Source organism: Nyctibius grandis, chromosome 4, assembly GCF_013368605.1.
Source record: "Nyctibius grandis isolate bNycGra1 chromosome 4, bNycGra1.pri, whole genome shotgun sequence".
In the NCBI taxonomy this organism is placed as follows: domain Eukaryota; kingdom Metazoa; phylum Chordata; class Aves; order Nyctibiiformes; family Nyctibiidae; genus Nyctibius; species Nyctibius grandis.
In genome coordinates this window covers 20,864,148-20,886,282 of record NC_090661.1, presented here as the reverse complement: position 1 = coordinate 20,886,282, position 22,135 = coordinate 20,864,148, and the positions used below count along the sequence as shown (strand labels likewise).

At 44.0% G+C, this 22,135-nt stretch overlaps 1 protein-coding gene across 1 annotated transcript in view; it reads right to left on the bottom strand.

The window, feature by feature from the left end:
• LRP5 (LDL receptor related protein 5) overlaps positions 1-22,135 on the bottom strand; it is a 181,308-nt gene that overhangs the window by 120,026 nt on the left and 39,147 nt on the right. The window contains 1 exon segment of the mRNA XM_068398233.1: positions 2,959-3,156. Coding sequence (XP_068254334.1) covers positions 2,959-3,156 — 198 coding nt within the window.

Below are 22,135 nucleotides of genomic sequence, written 5' to 3'. Positions count from 1 at the left end.
ATATTTTTCAGATTCTCTTTTTAAAGGTAGAGCAAGGGTCAGTTATATTTTTTCTAAAATTAAATATTTATAATTAATACAAATCAGAAACATTTCAGTTGTTTTTCAATGACCTCATTCAGCCACACTTCTCTTCTGGGGATGCATACGTTTTCACATTGGTTATCAGCCGAACCGAAAGCCACAAAACACATGGCATTTCCAACATGTTTTCTAAACTCACAGGATCCCCAAATTTATACATATAGCAACAAATTTCTATAATTTAGATGCAGTAGTTTTGGAGACATTTACTAAGTCAGTGGAAACGTACTTGACAATTTCTCAGTCAAAACAATATGAACTCAGTTTTCACAAAATTCATGCATTTTATGTATGCACAAACACAAAGGCATACACACACCTTGCAAACCAGTGTTCTGACACAGCAAACCAGTATTCAAAATTTTTCATCATACAACTTTGAGAAAGCTGAAGTCTCAGCATTGTCCTGAAGGACAGTGAGGAACATATTTTTCTTATACCTATATTCAGACCTGCATGTAAATTGTTTCCATTGAACAGATTAAAGAAAAAAACAAAAAACAGCTAACATTTGTCAGGGAAAGGATTCGGTTTCATTTTGAGCAGCAGAGGTACCATTTGCATTTTCCAGGGTGGGGAAGAATATAAAAAGTACCCCCAAAATTCTTCATACGTATTCAGACATGGACAAGTTTAAAACAGACTGACACATGCAAACAAGTATTTGCATATACATGTACAAAGAAGGTAATGTGGAAAAAAGAAAACAAAATTATTCTTATTCTTTCTGTTCTAGAGATAAAATTGAAACTGCATTGAAATTTCTGTCCTTCAAATTATCACTACTTCTCTCACCATAAAACACGACAGAATAAATGGAAATACTGATTTCACTTTCCACTCTCACCTTTGCTGTTACTTCTTTACTAGTAACAGCAGTGACTGTATTCTAGTATCGTAGCAGCTGTGTTCCATTATATATTGCCCCTATTTCCATCATTCTTAGATATCAAGTCTCCCCTTCTCCTGTAATTACATCCCTTGAAACAGTTCCAGTCTATGTGCTTGCAAACTGAAGCTTGCTAAGATGTAACTGGCAGATTGCTCCAGTAACATTAATCCACCATGCAGAATGCAAATTTCCTTTTTATTTGACTTCTGAAGTGATGCTGGGACAGGAGGGGTAGAAGCATTTGAAACACCATAAGATTTCTTTATTGACAAGTCTGGGTGAAACTTACTTTGCTCTGTGCTTAAGGAACAGAAGCAACTTCCAAAGTTATTATCTAGTTCGAACCATTACTGAAGTCTACCTTGATACCAGAACCTAAGAGTCCCAACTTCACAGACTTCTATTTCAAAATTGATCAGTGGAAGGGAAAAAAGAATAAATCAAAATTTTATTTAAAAGAGTTAAAATTAAGATCAATATTCATGGCATTTTATTAATATGCATAACATTTTAAGAAGGAAGTTTTATCATACGGTAACAATATAAAATATACACAGCTAAACGGCATCAAGCTATTATATTGGACAATGCCTAAAAATCTATGTGCACTTATGAGCAAAATAAATTTTACTTACCAATCACAACTTTCAGTTTTTACACATACATGCAAGTAAAGTTTATACAATTTCTATGTGCATGATAACTGCAGAATCAGCCTAGAAACCTTACCCTCTGCTACTCACCCCCAAATCAGACAAACATATTCACTTTGTATTGTATGAAAATCTCTCTTAGATTTTGACTTTTGAGAGAGCATTTTCTTTCTGTCTATGAACCTGCACCCAGCCTTTGAACTACCACTCCCTTCCGTAAAGGCCTTTTCCCCTGTCTATACTTATGACTGGTCACTACTTGTCACTTACTACAGTGTCACCATTATCTAGCTCTTACACAGTGCTCTCAAAGGAACTTAAGAGCATTTTATAAAGGATGACAATATTCTTATTTCTTTTTTATGAGTGTGAAAACCAGGCACAGAATGCACCTCAGTAAAAAAATTGAAAAACACCGTGGAAAATGCAGTGGTTTCTTTGAGGGACGCATATTATTCTATTACACAGACACATGTAAAATAAACTCCTCCAACTTTTTACCAAAGTAAAATTATTTCATAATACAGACATTTAAAATGTTAGGAAATCGTGAAAATGTCATTTTAAACTATCTGAAGACCAAAGCCAGACCAGAATGCAGCGACTTGCCTCCTTGGCATGACATTTCACCGGCAGATGACACTCACCCTTCAGGACCAACACAACATGCCCATTGAACACTGCATAGAACTGAAGGTACAATCTCAAATGTCTAGGTCTGCCCTGTCTGAGGGGTCACCTCTGTGTGTCTACAAAAGCTAAAACCCAACAGCACATTTGGACAGGAGCCACCAACCGAAACTTCCATACTGTGCTTTCTATCAAGCATTAGGAAAATCTACTTCCCACTCACTCTCAGTCTGAAATAAGCTGAATTTGCTTGATTTATAGGAATGCCACAAAGGACAGCTTTGGATTGGGCCAAGGACAAGTGTGTCTCAACATATATTTCCTGGTGAAAAAAATACAGTAACAATACTGTAAAATCCCAGTCACTAGTTAAATGTTAGATTGCCTAGGGCCAAGGATAAGCATCTGCAATTATTTTCAAGACAAATATGAGCCTAAAAATGAAAAATCCTGCTGTACAAGAAGGCTATAAACAGTGTATAGTGAAATACTGATACAAATAGTCTTACTTTTAAAACCAGTTTTATAGGACATGAGGTTATTTTACTTTTTGCAAGGCTATTTATTAACAATTGCATTTAAAAATAACAATATGGTATTGGCATTATTCTAGATTACTGAAAAAAAAAGCCTCAGTTCAAAATGAATGCAGGAGGTGAGAAATAACTTACACCATATTATTGACTAAAGGAAACTTACCTAAAGGAACCATCCAGATTTGCTCTATGAATGAAACTCAGTTTTGCATCAGCCCAGTAAAGTTTCTGCTCATCAAGATCTATCGTGAGTCCATTTGGCCAATAAATATCTGAATCGACAATTATTTTTCGCGTGCTGCTGTCCATTCCTGCCCGTTCTATTCTGGGTGTTTCACCCCAGTCAGTCCAATACATGTATCTGAAAAAGAAAGCAGAGATGCACACAAATTACATCACAATACATGCTGCTTAGCTTTAGGAACAGAAGGGACAGCAGGTCTTTGCAAAGCCCGTAAGTGTATATACATGGAGTGGTGTATATACACAGATATATATCCCCAAAACTTTAACATACTTACTAACTTATTAACATACTTATTAACATAAATCAAACCACAGTTCCAGAGGGTGCAAAAAAAGTCCTTCGTGAGAGCATCTCTCACAAGCATTGCCTCTGCATAATGTAACTGTTCTCTTTCAATGTTGGGCAGCACCCGATTGTCACAAGCATTTACAACTATCATCCTTGCATGTCCAGTTATTACAAGTTAATATCCTAAATCATATTCTGAAGCAATTAATTACCTATCCAAGCAGGCAGTGACCATAGCTGAACTTCCTTTTGCAAGTCTGTACACAGAAAAGAATAAAATCAAGTGCCCTGAAGTTTGTTTCTATCAATAAATAAATCATGAATCCGTGCAGACTAAGAATGACATTAGATTAAATTTTTGGGTGCTTTTTTTCTCCTCCCGTCCATGTCCCGGTTTCCCTGTCACTCTACCTATGGGCAACTGAAGTAGCCTGAATAGAGACATTAACAGCACTTATCAATTGGAGAGGACCAGATCAAAATGTGGCAAATCACACAATGGCTGCACGAAAAGTTGAGACTGTACAGTCAGAAGAGAAATTGTCTGATCGGAAAAGGACAGTCAGTTCCCAGCTGGTAAACATTACCCAGCGTAATATATTTGCAAATTCAGCATGCCAGGGGGGCACACACAACACAGCCATCCTCTTGCACAGCTACCTCAGGCCAGTCAGAGAAACGATATTGCTTTCCCAATGCCAATGCAGCCATTTCTGGCATGGCCTGTGTCAGGAAGCCTTTGATCCGAGTGAGCCCTCAAACAAAAGTAGGTGTCTGTGCACTGGACTCTCCAGCACCCCAGGTTCATCGTGCTATATTAGACCAACAGTAGTGCCAAATGGACACCAGCTGGGTAAGGGCACTGAGCTACATCTCAGCTAAGTCCTGCTACCACTGGAGCTCCAGAAGAGCATCATAAAGAAGCATCTATTCAGTCTTGCAGAGCCCATGTTTAGCCAGACTTTTCATAACCTGGATTATCCCAGACCCTCAGATCCCCTGAAGAAGACAGCACTGGCTGTGAAACCACGCTGGGAACCACATAGGAAGTAAACAAACGTGCACTGTGAACACACATGGAGGAAAGAAGCTTCATGATTTCTTTTACGAAAAAGAATGCTGTCCACTTTGGGAATGAAGGGGGGACTACGTTTGTAACTGCTGTCATGTTCCTCAGTGGGATGTTCTCCCCTTCACAACAAAAGATGCTCCTGTAAACTGCAGTAGCTCTGTAGCTGCTTCACGTGCAGCTGGGGCCGTTTCAGCCAAGGAGGAACAGGCATCTGTACAGTTATCCTCAGCACTCATCCCTCACAACTCACTTAGGCTTAAAATGCTCTGATCTCCATATACATACTGCATCCCAATTCAGCCATACCTCCAGTTCCAGCACAGTCACAGGACCTATTTAGACCATTATGATCATAGCAACATATATCATCATTAGCATATTTATCACACTGAAGAGGGGAATATAGGTAAGAATATAGATAGACAGACAGACAGAAATTACTCACTTGTATCGCAATACACATACACTTGAGTGTCAGACGGTAAAACAAGGAGTTTTCTAGTTGAAATGGTAAAGCTTCCATGAAGATGAGTCCTCAGGCTTCTGCAACAGCTCACACCTCACAGTGGCTGCAGCAGACTCATATCCCCAGATGCCCTCCCCAAAACATCTCAGCTCCAGTAGCCAGGATAGACTGACTGCTCCTGAAGAAGCAGCAGCAGTAGCTGAGCTGCTCCAGTTCACAGGACAACCTACGAATGTAAATTGCCACTTCTTTTGGTTTTCCTTAACAAGTCAGGCTGTAATTTGTGGCAGCTCGAACTGTGTGGGTAAGCAGCTACTGACAAACAACGGAAGCCAGAGAAAAGCAGACATAAAAGGACCTGTCGTACACAACCAGCTGGTGAATCAGACTGTGAAACTGATCCGGCCAAATACTAATTTTTGGTCAGGTCACATCAGTTCTCTGATCTGGCTCACCTGCACTACCTTAAAATGTTCAAAGGACACCTTGAGCCACCTCTACAGGAATGAAGATGGCCAAAAGACGGACTGTTGAATTAAGAAAAACCTGGCTATTAAAGATGACTTTGGGCTATATCATATGGCTATGACAGTCCCACACTTATTCATATATTGAAATGTATAAATGCAGCTAAAGAGGAGCTTAGACCAAAATCAGAAATCCCATATTTAAAAGAAAAAACAAAGGAGACAAAACTAGCTAAATCCAATTAAATCTTAAAAGCAGGTTAAAGTGTAAAAAAAAATTCCCCAAAATTACTCTTGAGTAAAATTCCCCTCCTCAAGCCTCCCATTAAAATTGCAGCCTGCCCTGAAGCTCAACGCATTCAGATGAAGGAAAAAAAAAAAAAAGTCTGTAAGCCAAAGGGCCTTCATGGCTTTTCTATGATATTACAGGAGCTCCAGGTCAAGAGCCTCTCCCCCCCAGAAAACCTGTTGCCTACTTTCATAGGTGATGTGTCTTATCCTTGGCCACACAGACTGCTGGAAAAAAGTAGTACTTCCAACTTCCCACATTAATTTGCCACAGGAAAATGACATCCGTTATGTTTTAGCTCATTAACAGGTACCAAGCTCAATCCTCATCAATACCTGTGTCATTCAAAGGTCTAAAACTACATGGTATTAGCAAAGTAACTGTACCGCAAAGGAAGGCCAGCAGGATGAAGATGCATTTAGACAACATGTAGAGCAATCTGAATGCAAGCAGCGTTCTTCCAAAGCACTTCTCTCCCAGTTGGACTTTTTAAATGCAACATATAAAAGATTATTATTACCCTGTCACCACTTCGTCCTGATTGCAAGGTGTCTCTGCAATCCCATAAATATCATAAAGCTGATCTTCCTGGTGAACTTTTCAGAACACATCGAATCTCTGCAGTAATCAAGCACCTACTGAAGTAATGGTTTTGTTACCCTCACGTGCTGCCAAGCAACGGAATGGCAAAAGCATTTCTTGTCTCCATTTAAGCTCCTCCCCTTTTCCAACACATTTCCACCCTTTCAGCAGCCAGCAGGTGCTGAATTGCCATGAATTACAGGAAACCAGCTCTGGTTTAGGGATCTCTTAACGCATCAAGACCTTGAGCTGGGAGTTTGGATATCACTGTAAGAAGAGATCAGCTGTTCCTGCAGCAGGAGTGTGAGTCTCTGGTCCACATAAGCCTATTTAAAACCATGCCACTGCCAAATGGAGCGGTTCCTTCCCTGGTTCCTACCCTTGGTGCTGACATTAGCACCCTACAAGACAAAAACACAAACAACTTTCAGTTACCTTAGCAAATGATCAGTCTGACCAAAGGTCCCACAGCAGTGGTGCTTAATCACAGAATCACAGAATGTTAGGGATTGGAAGGGACCTCGAAAGATCATCTAGTCCAATCCCCCTGCCGGACCAGGATTACCTAGACCATATCACACAGGAACGCGTCCAGGCGGGTTTTGAATGTCTCCAGAGAAGGAGACTCCACAACCTCTCTGGGCAGCCTGTTCCAGTGTTCGGTCACCCTCACCGTAAAGAAGTTTTTCCTCATATTTAAGTGGAACCTCCTGTGTTCCAGCTTGCACCCATTGCCCCTTGTCCTGTCAAGGGATGCCACTGAGAAGAGCCTGGCTCCATCCTCATGACACTTGCCCTTTACATATTTAGAAACATTAATGAGGTCACCCCTCAGTCTCCTCTTCTCTAAGCTAAAGAGACCCAGCTCCCTCAGCCTCTCCTCAGAAGGGAGATGTTCCGCTCCCTTAATCATCTTCGTGGCTCTGCGCTGGACTCTCTCTAGCAGTTCCCTGTCCTTCTTGAACTGAGGGGCCCAGAACTGGACACAATATTCCAGATGCGGCCTCACCAGGGCAGAGTAGAGGGGGAGGAGAACTTCTCTCGACCTGCTAACCACACCCGTTCTAATACACCCCAGGATGCCATTGGCCTTCTTGGCCACAAGGGCACACTGCTGGCTCATGGTCATCCTGCTGTCCACTAGGACCCCCAGGTCCCTTTCCCCTATGCTGCTCTCCAACAGGTCTGTCCCCAACTTGTACTGGTACATGGGGTTGTTCTTGCCCAGATGCAGGACTCTATACTTGCCCTTGGTATATTTCATTAAATTTCTCCCTGCCCAACTCTCCAGCCTGTCCAGGTCTCTCTGAATGGCTGCACAGCCTTCTGGCGCGTCAGCCACTCCTCCCAGTTTTGTGTCATCAGCGAACTTGCTGACAGTGCACTCTATTCCCTCACCCAAGTCATTAATGAATATATTGAATAGTACTGGTCCCAGTACCGACCCTTGAGGGACTCCGCTAGACACAGACCTCCAACTGGACTCTGTCCCATTGACCACCACTCTCTGGCTTCTTTCCTTCAGCCAGTTCACAATCCACCTCACTACCCGATCATCCAGACCGCACTTCCTCAGTTTAGCTGCGAGGATGCTGTGGGAGACCGTGTCAAACGCTTTACTGAAATCGAGATAGACCACATCCACAGCTTTACCATCATCTATCCACCGGGTAACATCCTCATAAAAGGCTATCAAGTTGGTTAAGCATGACTTCCCCTTGGTGAAGCCATGCTGAGTGCCCCTAATGATCCCCCTATCCTTGATGTGCCTAGAGACAGCATCAAGAACAAGTTGTTCCATCACCTTTCCAGGGATGGAGGTGAGGCTGACCGGTCTATAGTTACCCGGGTCCTCCTTCTTGCCCTTTTTGAAGACTGGAGTGACATTCGCTTTCCTCCAGTCCTCAGGCACCTCGCCCATTGCCCACGACTTAGCAAAGATGATGGAGAGTGGCCTAGCAATGACTTCCGCCAGCTCCCTCAGCACCCGCGGGTGCATCCCATCAGGGCCCATGGATTTATGGACGTCCAGAGTGCTTAACTGGTCCCTGACTCAGCCCTCATCTACCAAGACAGATTCCTCCTCTATCCTGACTTCTTCTGGGGCCTCAGGGGTCCGGGGCTCCTCAGGACAGCCTCCAACAGTATAGACAGAGGCAAAGAAGGCATTCAGTAACTCCGCCTTCTTTTTATCCTCTGTCTCCAGGGCCCCCACCTCATTCATCAGTGGGCCTACACTGCCTCTAGTGTTGGTTTTACCTGCAATGTATTTGAAGAAGCCCTTTCTGTTGTCCTTGACCTCTCTTGCAAGGTTTAATTCCAAGGAGGCCTTAGCTTTCCTAGTTGCCTCCCTACATCCTCTGACAACAGACTTATATTCCTCCCAAGTGGCCAGCCCCTCCTTCCATGATCTGTACACCCTCTTCTTCCACTTGAGTTTGCCCAGCAGTTCCCTGTTTAACCATGCAGGTCTCCTGGTACCCTTCCTTGACTTCCTACCTGCTGGGATGCTCTGATCTTGAGCTCGGAAGAAGCAGTCCTTGAATGCTAACCAACTATCTTGGGCCCCCCTACCTTCTAGTACCTTGTCCCATGGGATTTCCCCTAGCAATTGCTTGAAAAGGCCAAAGTTGGCCCTCCTGAAGTCCAGGGTTGCGATTCTGCTAGCTATTCTGTTCCTGCCACATGAGATCCTGAACTCTACCGTCTCATGGTCACTACAACCAAGGCTGCCCTCAACCATCACCTCTTCAACCAGACCCTCCTTGTTAGTGAGGATAAGATCCAGCAGCGCTCCTCTCCTAGTTGGCTCATCCACCATTTGCATCAGAAAGTTATCATCAATGCACTGGAGGAACCTCCTGGACTGAGGATGGCTGGCTGAGTAGGCCTCCCAGCAAATATCAGGGTAGTTGAAATCCCCCATGACAACCAGGCCCTGTAATTCCTTAAACAGAAGGAACAATAAAGGCAGCAGCCACACAGCTGAAGCCACCTTCCCCAGAGAAAGAGGTATTCATCTCCAACTCCCCCTAGATAAGTTACTCACAAATTAGGGCTTTGGGCTCCACAATTAGCTAGGGCAGTCCTCTTCATTCCTCTTCTCCCACCGTAACATCTAGGCTGTTTTGACATTTTTTTGGTCAACACAAGGCACACCACAGCACTGGATGTTAGACTCTAATAGGCCATAAAATGTCATGCCCATGTGGGATTTTCAAGAATGCACTAAGTGTCAAGCTTTCCTTGTTTTCACTCTCCTCTATTTTGAATGACACAGGTAGTTCAAAGCAAATTAAGTACAAATAGCGTCCTGGCTGAGACACCCTACACTGAGATCCAGCTGAAGACAGAAATTTTTGGGGCAAGTTATAAATCCTAGAGAAAAAAAAAAATCCACGGTTATTATGGAAAGAATGACACAAGCTTAGTTAAAGCAGCACTGCAAACTCAACTAGAACAGTAACAACACAAGATAAAAATTTTGGGAGCGGGGCGGGGGAAGCTTCCTTGATGTGACTAGTTATCAAGAGAAAGCCAAAGGCTTTATACCTATCCTTGAAATAATCCATGGATCTGTTTAAGAAAATAAGTCTGCTGTCAAAACAATTGAAATCTGCTTGCATTAGCTGGGTTCATCAGAGAAAGAGCCATACAGGAAAAACAGTGGAGAAAGTATTTTAGTAATGTCCAGTAGTACGTGTAAGCCATTATGTCTTACACTTTGCATCCTCCAAATGCCCCCAGGACACAGGATCAATTCTTACACAAACAGCAGATACTTTTGGTTGGGGCTTTACGGGCAGGAGGAGAACAAGGCAAAAAGCTCGAAGTGGCTTCTCAGAGAAAAAAAATCAGTCTATGCACCATAATAGTTTGTATGTGAGGAACCTGATTTAAATTAACCTTAATTAATGGAGTTTAAACCGGTTAAGATTACCTAATTAGGGAGCCTGGAGTAGTAACCTACATATTACTTCTGCAGAAGAAAAAAAAAAAAAGGCTTTTTTTAAAAAACGTGCTCAATAGTCCACATTTCTTACTGAACTCAACAAAAACCAAGCACTTTGAAACAGTCTAGATATCATCAATGTTTCTGGGACAGCTGACAGTTCAGGACTGATTTTTTTTTGTTTTTCAAATATAACCTCTTTTGCTGATGTCCAGTACATTAACAATCTCTATTGTTTTCATCTCACTATGAAAAATTGGATATTTAGCCCAGATAAAGTTTCAGGAAAATTCAGTAGAATATGCAAAGAACCTCAGTCTAGTACTACCTGTGCTATTAACTGTTCCCTGTTTTGGAAGCCTGTTGAAAAGATATACACTGAATAACAATGAAGAGCCTAATGCACGTATTTGGGTAGTTTTTTGTTTGGTTGATTTTGTTGTTAGTGGTGGTGTCTTCAAGTCTAAACAACACAGTTTTAAATATCCCTGTGACAGGGCATACCATAACAACTGTAAGGAGCTAAAAATATCAAAACTAGTATTTGGTATCTTAGTACACATTAGATCAATCACGTTTTCAGGACTGAGATTTGGCATCCAAGGAGTTTTGTATCCCACCTGGATTGCAATAGGTCAATAAAAGTGCAACAGCACTGAGGCTACGAAAGAAAATGAAAACATCAATTCCTAACGAGCTGATTAAAAAAAAAAAAAAGCCATTGTGAGCAAATTTCACTAAGCAGCTATCACAAATCAATACTCTTAAAAATACCCAACCACACTGCACTAGAGAAGCACTGCACGAAAAGCAGCCCCGGGACTAACTCTTGGGTTACTTTATTCAGTTCCTCAGAGATGCTTCGTCTTTTCCCTTATTGGGTTTTAACCTTTAACTCCAGACATTCAAGGCAAAAAGGAAGGGGGAGGGGGGAGAAGAGATTAACAGCTAATAATAATTTTGCAACAATTGCACCAATTCTGTCCCTAAACTGAATTGTGCTTTGCTACACCAAAGGAATCAGCAGGAACAATGCAGAGCAAAAGCCAAAGCTTCATCAGGGAGAAGATGTAAGTGTATACTTCTTTCTGAACTCACAACCAGTAACAGTCCATCCAGTCCATCATCCAGTAGCCAGAAGTACTGGACTCAACAGAGTTCATAAAATTCAGTTACTGCTCTATCAGTAAGCACAGTAGCTGCAAGCTTTGCTACCAAGCTTTCTAGTCAGAAGGCAATTAAACAAATGCAGTTCAACTGCAGTCAGCAAGTCACTGGGTTTTGGCACATATTTAATTGCCATATTGAATCCAGGATTAAATGGTGCTTCACTACTATCAGAAGAATGGGACTGAAAGCCACCTTGCAAAAACAAACAGATTTTAAAGTTGGTAAACTGCACCCCAGCAGTCTCTTTTTTTTTTTTTTTTTGCTTGCTTCACTCATTTTAGAATTCCAGGTGCAGAAGCAAAAACAGGATGAAGACCATACTCCCCCTCAGTTTTAAAGCTGCAGGTCATTTCTTATTTCCTGGCACTTCATCTCCCTTGTCATAATTTTTGCAAAGATTAAAAATCACAGCCATGCCCTCAAACAGCAGCTGATCAGCCATCTGAGCTGGAAGGTATCACAGACATAATAAAAAGCGGCCAACACTGCCCAAATGCTTTTTCCACCTCCTGAAATGCAGTACGGTTGCCAAAACTTACATAACCTGCTTACACAAAAGGGGCCAGTTGTACAGATGATGTAAATCAGCACAAACTTCTCCAATTTCAACAATGTTCTTGAACTTATACAAGCCCAGGGCACAAAACAGGAGTTTACAGGAAATTGCTATGAAGTTTAGATTCCTGCACATTTAAAACTCACTTCCCCCATCCTACCTTTAAAGTTATAAAAACTCAACTGTGAAATGAAATAGCACCAATTGTTTACAGAAGGGAAAAGAATGGCTGTCTTGCATAGCATTAAGCTGCAAATTACTTACTCAGATTACCTCTCTTTTTTTGCAAGCACTGAACTTTGAGACGTGGATGTTCTTGACAAAAAACATTACATCAAAGCCAAAAATATGCCACGGCAGGTAACCATCACAAGTAATCATACTGTATTCAAATACATGTATTTAAAGCAAAGCAAACAAAATCCCCGAGAACCATCCTTCTCCACTTGTCCTCCTACAATGTCTTTTACTCTGACAGGTTTATTCTTCTAAAATATATACATTAAATATATATACAGTATACTATTTGGCAACTGAGAACAAAGAGGAAAAACATAATTGTCTGTCAACTGATGGATGCCCAAGTATTATTGCAACAAAGTGCTTGCAAGGAAAGAGCACATCTTTCCCTGCTCACCCATATAGAAAGGAGTAAGACACCCTAGTGATTTCTCAAAAGTAAACAAGCACACGTTCAATACAGCTTCAACAGCCTGTTAAAAACTCAGGTTACATGACACCATGAAGCTGAAGAATCCTCAGAGGGAGTCAAGAAGATTTCCAAACACATTAAGATAGAGAAGGAGGGTAGCAGTAAGGAGAACTTGCAACAATACTCAGGGGCGTTTGGAAAAGAATTTTCAACTTGGAATGCAGGTATTACTGCAAATACCTCTGACACATTGAGGAAAAGAAACTGCACTGGTAGGATTACCTGGGAAAAAAAAGGAGTTGCACATGCTTTGTGTGTTATGTACTTTCCCCTCTAAAAGAATGTCCAGCACATTCATATGCAAAAAGTCAACTGAAAAACAACTATAAGAAGATAAAATGAGCCCTCATAACTGCTCCTCATGGTCACTAGATAACGTACGAGAGATAACACAGTATAACTTTTTCTTCCCGGACATTTCTGAGGAGAGATGAAGAAATATTAGACATAAAGAAATAATTTCATATTGAAAGCACTTCACAAGAAACTCAGCATTATATCACCACTCTAGGGAAGCTGGAAGGGACCTTTGGAGATTGTCTACTACAACTCCACCACTCAAAGCAGGGTCAACCAGAGCAGGTTACCCAGGAACGCGTCCATTCAGGTTCTGAGCTCCTCTAAGGTTGGAGACTCCACAACCTCTCTGGGCAACCTGTTCCAGTGATTAATCATCCTCTCAGGCAGCAAGCATTTTCTTTCACTTAAGTAGAACTTCCTCTGTTTCAGTTTGTGCCTACTGCCTCTAGTCCTTTCACTGGATACCACTGAGAAGTGTGGCTCCATTGTCCCTACTCCCTCACATCACATATTTATACACATTGATAAGATTCCCTGAGCCTTCCCTTTTCCAGGGTAAACAATCCCAGCTCAATCAACCCCACCTTCTATGGTGGATGCTCCTATCCCTTAATCATCTTTGTGGCCCTTTGTTAGGCTCACACTAGCATGTTCACATCTCTCTTGTCCTGAGGAACACAGAACTGGACACAGTAGTCCAGGAGTGGCCTCACCAGCACTGAGTAGAGGGGAAGGCTCACCTCCCTCGATCTCATGGCAACACTCCTAATGAAGTCCAGGGTGCTGTTGGCTTTCTTTGCAGCAAGGGCATATTGCTGGCTCATATTCAGTTCACTGACCCCAGGTCCTCTTCTTCTTTCAAAAAATATGACTTATTTTAGGAAAGGGAAAAACAGTCCAAATCTCACTACATTAGACACATTTTAAGACACACTGCAGCAACTCAAAAGTCAGGAGAACCTCCTATAAAAAAGGTGCAGAATGAACTGTTGAACTCTCTCTCCATCAGCTTGTGAGATACCTCCTACCCTCTGCTGTTTACAAATAGACCCAGTCACGACTTAACCTCTGACTTAACTACCTCTACCTAAAGTTAAGCCTAGATTTCCTCCTTTCTCCATAAGGAACACTGGATTAAAGCATGTCAGAACAGTCCAAGAAATTATGTCTACACGTTGTACTGTCTTAACGGAGGACAGAGGTCCAGTAAACATATTGAACAACAGTAATTCAATTGTGCAAGTAAGGTGTTGGTTGCTGTCTTACCCACAGATCTCAGAACTGACCTTAAACATTTAGCTCAAGCCAATGCATTTTATCTATTTCAGTGTGCTGATGCAGTTTAACTCAATGTTTGGGAAAAACTACACTCAAATGACAGACAATAATGTTGTCAAGGCACTCAATCTAAGCATGTTCATTTGCATGCTTATCATTTTAAACTCAATTTAACAAACAAAACCCTGTTTAAGTACACATTCAACAGGTTATGTGGAAAAATTCTTACTTCAGCTTATCCTTTATAAGCAATTATATTGCTCAATTTTACATGAAAAAATTAGAAACATGATTTGACTTAAACCAAAGCCACCCATTCATGACAACCAGAATGGTGCCAGTCCAAGCCAGACCAACACGTCATATATGCCATGATTTCCACACTGTCTCTCCAAACTGCACTGATCGAGTACTCTAATCAAAGAGAATCCTGGCTTCCACGATCTCTTTGGTCCCAGAGCCAAAGCTACAAGGCCAAAGCTACATTCCTGACTTTACCTGAGAAACCAATGCAACACACACTGGCACTGAGACAACCAAAGCCATCCTGTTGTTCCTTCTGTTCCCTTAGGAAATGGTGTAGAAACTAAAAAGATAAGAATACCATGATTTCCAAACTACTTAAGACGACTAAATGTGTACAGGGCAAAGAAGCCTCAGTCTCCAGGATGCAGGATATGAGGAATCACAGAACTTGTAGCAAAAAAAAAGAGTGCTAACAGGAGTGAGTTCAATGGGGTTATTAAGGAAGTCTACACATGTCTACCTCTTCCCCATACAATTCCAGTTGCGGGGCGGGGAGGGGGGAGTAAATCACTTTTTTCTGCCATCTCTGAAAAGGCAGCTCTGCTCTGAAATGAAGCAAAAGGTCTTTGAACAACTTATGCCCTTTAGTTGAATCTATGAGCAGGAAAAGGGAGAAATAAGCAAAAGACACTCATGAAACATTTATGGAAAGGCTGTCACCATCAAGGGCATCCATCTGAAAATCAGAGTAAATAACACTTCCCGCAAGAACTTCAAGTTTCTCATGCATGAGGCTATTTGCAGCTATTTGGCCACAAAACATATCAAAAGCTTTTCAACTCCCAGAAATTACAGCCATACCAAGATACTGGATATGACTCGTAACCAATTTTATGGTTGAGTACTTTTCTTACATTCTAAGAAAACAACTGTGCTACTCATACATTCATCCTCATTACAGTGTTTCAAAAAATTAACCAAAAGCTTCAAAATAATTTTATACTTGAAATTAATTACTAAATAGAGACACACAGGATATAAAATAGTATCTAGCTTTCAAGGCAGCAATAATCATGCTTCACTCAAAACTGGGGCATCTTCTGCATTTTAACTGAGTAGCCATGAGTGAAAGTAAGAGCTGCTAAAAAAGCATAAACTTTACCCACACCATGTTTGATGTTTTTCTTCTTCAGTATTAGCAACAGTCCCAAGTTTTTATTCAGTATTCCCCCTCCTCTCAACTATTCCAAAGGAGATAAGATCAGATGATACACTGTTAAAAACATTTCACCATTCACAGTCATTTAAATCAAAATATTCAAAGCCTCAATCTACTGCAGGTCATACAGATCAGGCTTCAGCATACAGATCCCAAGGATTTCAACACAGAAAGCCAACATGCTTAACCTTAAGCACACGACATACCATTGTATGGGACCAAGGTCCTGGTGAATCAGCAGTAAACACCACTGCAGTTTTATTCAAGTGCTGCTATAAACACGGTTGTTAGTTATATAAGAACAGCTTTAGGTTTGGTTCACGGTTTTGCTGTGATACTGAGGAAACACTGGATTAACAACTAGGCACATCCGAGGCTTTTAATTTTAGACTCTGAACTGAGAGCTTTCTAATCTTGATAGCCATCCCTTCTAAATCCATTTTCTAATATCCCACTTGTCATATTTAGTCATCCAATCTTTTCTTTCCTTCAGTGTCAAATATACCTTGGGTCAATGACTGTCATTGCTTGCAGATTTTGGCTACTTTGCCATAAGCAAACTGAATCACAGAATCACAGAATCACAGAATGTTAGGGATTGGAAGGGACCTCGAAAGATCATCTAGTCCAATCCCCCTGCTGGGGCAGGATTGCCTAGACCATATCACACAGGAACGCGTCCAGGCGGGTTTTGAATGTCTCCAGAGAAGGAGACTCCACAACCTCTCTGGGCAGCCTGTTCCAGTGTTCAGTCACCCTTACAGTAAAGAAGTTTTTCCTCAAATTTAAGTGGAACCTCCTGTGCTCCAGCTTGCACCCATTGCCCCTTGTCCTGTCGAGGGATGTCACTGAGAAGAGCCTGGCTCCATCCTCTTGACACTTGCCCTTTACATATTTATAAACATTAATGAGGTCACCCCTCAGTCTCCTCTTCTCTAAGCTAAAGAGACCCAGCTCCCTCAGCCTCTCCTCATAAGGGAGATGTTCCACTCCCTTAATCATCTTCGTGGCTCTGCGCTGGACTCTCTCTAGCAGTTCCCTGTCCTTCTTGAACTGAGGGGCCCAGAACTGGACACAATACTCCAGATGCGGCCTCACCAGGGCAGAGTAGAGAGGGAGGAGAACCTCTCTCGATCTGCTGACCACACCCCTTCTAATACACCCCAGGATGCCATTGGCCTTCTTGGCCACAAGGGCACACTGCTGGCTCATGGTCATCCTGTTGTCCACTAGGACCCCCAGGTCCCTTTCTCCTACGCTGGTCTCCAACAGCTCTGTCCCCAACTTGTACTGGTACATGGGGTTGTTCTTGCCCAGATGCAGGACTCTACACTTGCCCTTGTTATATTTCATTAAATTTCTCCCCGCCCAACTCTCCAGCCTGTCCAGATCTCTCTGAATGGCTGCGCAGCCTTCCGGCATCTCAGCCACTCCTCCCAGTTTTGTGTCATCAGCGAACTTGCTGACAGCACACTCTAATCCCTCATCCAAGTCATTAATGAATATATTGAATAGAACTGGTCCCAGAACCGACCCTTGCGGAACTCCGCTAGACACAGACCTCCAACTGGACTCTGTCCCGCTGACCACTACTCTCTGGCTTCTTTCCTTCAGCCAGTTTACAATCCACCTCACTACCCGATCATCCAGACCACACTTCCCCAGTTTAGCTGCGAGGATGCTGTGGGAGACCGTGTCAAACGCTTTACTGAAATCGAGATAGACCACATCCACAGCTTTACCATCATCTATCCACCGGGTAACATCCTCATAAAAGGCTATCAAGTTGGTTGAGCAAGACTTCCCCTTGGTGAAGCCATGCTGAGTGCCCCTAATGATCCCCCTATCCTTGATGTGCCTAGAGACAGCACCAAGGACAAGTTGCTCCATCACCTTTCCGGGGATGGAGGTGAGGCTGACCGGTCTATAGTTACCCGGGTCCTCCTTCCTGCCCTTTTTGAAGACTGGAGTGACATTCGCTTTCCTCCAGTCCTCAGGCACCTCTCCCGTTGCCCACGACTTAGCAAAGATGATGGAGAGTGGCCTAGCAATGACTTCCGCCAGCTCCCTCAGCACCCGCGGGTGCATCCCATCAGGGCCCATGGATTTATGGACGTCCAGAGTGCTTAATTGGTCCCTGACCCAGCCCTCATCTACCAAGACAGATTCCTCCTCTATCCTGACTTCTTCTGAGGCCGCAGAGGTCCAGGGCTCCTCAGGACAGCCTCCAACAGTATAGACAGAGGCAAAGAAGGCATTCAGTAACTCCGCCTTCTTTTTATCCTCTGTCTCCAGGACCCCCACCTCATTCATCAGTGGGCCTACATTGCCTCTAGTGTGGGTTTTAGCAGCAATGTATTTGAAGAAGCCCTTTCTGTTGTCCTTGACCTCTCTTGCCAGGTTTAATTCCAAGGAGGCCTTAGCTTTCCTAGTTGCCTCCCTACATCCTCTGACAACAGACTTATATTCCTCCCAAGTGGCCAGCCCCTCCTTCCACGATCTGTACACCTTCTTCTTCCACTTGAGTTTGCCCAGCAGTTCCCTGTTCAACCATGCAGGTCTCTTGGTCCCCTTCCTTGACTTCCTACCTGCTGGGATGCTCTGATCTTGAGCTCGGAAGAAGCAGTCCTTGAACGCTAACCAACTATCTTGGGCCCCCTTACCTTCTAGTACCCTGTCCCATGGGATTTCCCCTAGCAATTGCTTGAAAAGGCCAAAGTTGGCCCTCCTGAAGTTCAGGGTTGTGATTCTGCTAGCTATTCTGTTCCTGCCACATGAGATCCTGAACTCTACCATCTCATGGTCGCTACAACCAAGGCTGCCCTCAACCTTCACCTCTTCAACCAGACCCTCCTTGTTAGTGAGGATAAGATCCAGCAGCGCTCCTCTCCTAGTTGGCTCATCCACCATTTGCATCAGAAAGTTATCATCAATGCACTGGAGGAACCTCCTGGACTGAGGATGGCTGGCTGAGTAGGCCTCCCAGCAAATATCAGGGTAGTTGAAATCCCCCACAACAACCAGGCCCTGTAATTGCGAGACTGCTCTCAGCTGCCTGTAGAAGGCCTCATCACCCTCCTCATCCTGATCCGGTGGCCTGTAATAGACACCCACAACAGTATCACCCCTGCCAGCCTGCCCCTTAATTCGCACCCACAAACTCTCAACTCGCTCCTGATCCGCCTCTGGACAGAACTCAATACATTCTAGCTGCTCACTCACATAAAGAGCAACTCCACCACCTCTCCTTAGCGGCCTGTCTTTCCTGAACAGGACATAGCCATCCATGACCACATTCCAGTCATGCGAGGCGTCCCACCATGTCTCTGTAATTGCCACTAGATCATAGCCCCCCGACCGAACACGGATTTCTAACTCCTCCTGCTTATTCCCCATGCTGCGTGCATTGGTGTACAGGCATTTCAGGGAGCGAGCTGGGCACAGCGGTTTCATCCCAGATTCACCCCCTGACTTCACCCCAGGGGGATGGGGGGCCTCCTGGTCTACCTCAACACTAGAGCATTGCCCCAGTGGTGCAAGCCCAGCTACCACCCCATCCCCCTTCGAATCTAGTTTAAAGCTCTCCGAATGAGCCCTGCTAATTCCTGTCCCAGAACCCTTTTGCCCCTACGACATAAACCTTTCCCATGTATCACTGTCACGCCTGTTGCCTTATAAAACCAGCCATTATCAAAGAACCCAAAGCCCTGCCTGTAGCACCAGTCTCGTAGCCAGGCGTTAATAGCGAGAATCCTACTGTTCCATCCCACATCATCACCTGAAAATGGAAGGAGGGAGGAGAAAACAACTTGCGCCCCAGACTCTTTCACCAACCGTCCTAGGGCCTTGTAGTCTTTCTTCATCCCCCTCAGACTACGGGATGCAGCTTCTTCCCCACCTGTCTGGAAGATCAGCAGGGGGTAGTAGTCTGTGGCCTTCACCAGGTTGGGGAGTTGCCTGGTGATATCCCTGATTCGGGCTCTAGGCAGGCTGCAGACCTCCCTGTGATGGGGGTCAGCTCTGCATATTGGGCCCTCAGATCCCTTTAGAAAGGAGTCTCCAACCACTAAAACTCTTCTCTTCTTCCTTGTGGAGGAGGTAGCTATACGCCTGTCAGGTTTTTCTGACTGTGGTGGGACCTCTGATATAGGTTGCCTCTCCACCACATCCCCAATGGACGGGCTGTATTCCACTAGGGCTTCATATCTATTGCTCAGAGGCACCTGTGGAGGCAAGGTAGGCAAGGAGGGCACTCGCCTTTTGCCACAGCCATAGACTTGCCTCCACTCACTCCTCTCCTCTAGGTTATCATTTTCCACCTGAGAGGGGCAGAGTACAGGGGTCCCTCGATCCTGGGAGCTCTCCGGCAGGTGCTCCCATTTTTGTTGCAGGGAGGGCAGAGCCTGGCTCCACCGGTCTATCTCCATTTCAGCCTCCCCAATGCTCCTAAGCCTTTCTACTTCGGCTTGAAGCCTTTCAACCTGGCTTTGCAGCTGTGCCGCTCGGCCAAGCAGATCATCTACCTGCTCACAGCGCACACAGCCCCCTGACACCACAGAGACGCTGTAGCATTCCCTGCAGCCTGCGACCTGCACCATCGCCTCCTTCCGTGGGAGCTCTGTCAGGGTTCCCACATCCATTTTGGTCTTCTTCCACCGGGTAGATACCATTGTTCTTCCACTGAGCTGGGAAATACCTGTTGGTGCCACCCCTGGTTCACAGCTCCTTGGCACCTTCCTCGCCTTGTGCACTGGGAGGGAGTCAGCGCCCTCCCCAACGAGCTGCAAACGACTGCAGCCTCTCCTGCCCTGGGACACACCCAGTCACTGCTGACTCACACAGGCACTGCTGAGTCTCTCCCTTCTGGCCAGGGACTAGTCCCTGCCCTCCAGGGGGCTCTTTATCAACGATAACAGGGGGTGGAACGTTTAAATCGCCCGCGGTGCCTCCGGCTACGCCCCCTCCTCTCCTGATTCGTTGCCGGGAACCTCCGGGTCCGGGTCCGGGGTCAGAGGGAAGCAGCTCGGGGCTGATGCTCGCGGGGGGCTCAGGGGGGGCCCAGAGCACGAAAAACCGCCCGGTTAAGCCCGATGTCGCCCTCGCCCCCGCACTAACCTTAAGTCGCTGACGCCGCTTTCGCTGCTGCCGCCGCTTTTCGCTGCTGCCGCCGCTGTCCTGAAGCGATGGTTAGGCTGGGCTATGGCACATGCTTCCCTAACACTGTTCAGATCTTGATTAGACTTGTTTTAACCTCTAAACTAATGGCCATTCTGCAGAATGCCAAAACTGATGATTAATAGCTTTATCCTTTGTACTCAATTTATTGCTGTTTTCTAATTTGCATCTTATTTCCTTCCCCAAAGCCTCTGCTATTCCAAAAGGGGAAGACTGCTCCATAAATGAAGTCAGATTCTGCATCACTCCGCTGGCACTGCCACGGCCCAACAGGCCCACACCACGTCATGTAAGACATTTTAAGAACTGAGGGAGGAAATGTAGAAAGAAACTTGCAGCTTTCCTTCAGCCAGGCAAACCAATTCAAAGGTCCTTGCTCTCCTCCTCCATGAACATAATTTCTACAAACCCCACCAGAGTTAGGATGCCAGCTCAGGTATGGTCAATTCAACAACCCCAGTGAAATCCAGTTAAACCCAGAAAACCCAGTCTGAACCCCAGAACTCCGCAGTTAATCCCTTCAGTTTTTGAAAATAGAGGAGTCAAAAAGTACATAATATGGCATGAAATGTATTGACACAATCAATATTTAAGCTACTTTAAAGAAAATAGCCAAAAGGCAAGGAGCTGCATCCACTTACAAGGTGTCAACCTGGCACTGGTATTTAATGGAAAGCGCCATTCCACTCTCTCTGATCTACCTCATTATAAAATACTCAAGTTAACATCATATTCCCTGTTTAAATTATACTACTGAACTCTAGATCTAAAGTTAGTCTTCAGCATTAATTAATTCTGCATAGGTTACTTGCTATCAGGATTCACACAGGATTCCTGTTAATTCATTTAAAATACTTCCATACAGTGATTTGCCATACAGAATTCCTTTCACCTAAAGGCAGCCATAGTGAAGTCAGGATTAAAAGGACAAGATCCCCTCTGGAAAAGTCCTTTGGTCGAACAAAGTCACTCCACTTTCCCTTTTACTGATTATGGCTGTACCTTTCCATCAGTTATCTGAAAAATACAGGCAGCTCCAGCATTCGACATGTCAACAAAACTAAGGATTTAGTTTCTTTGGGTACACGCAGTTTCATTTAGTACTTGTACATCCTTTACGTATTAATCACAAAGGTACTCGTAACTCCTCACATGCATCTGGGAAGCCTTATGCAGGAACCACTGCAAGAACAATCTGACAAAGCTCCAGTCTGTAGCATGGCAGTTGCTGACATGGCAATCCTATGTTGCCCTCTGTTGCTTAGTTTCAATTGTCACTTCTCACACACGTGAAGAAGGTGGTTTCTCAAGAGAAACCGTC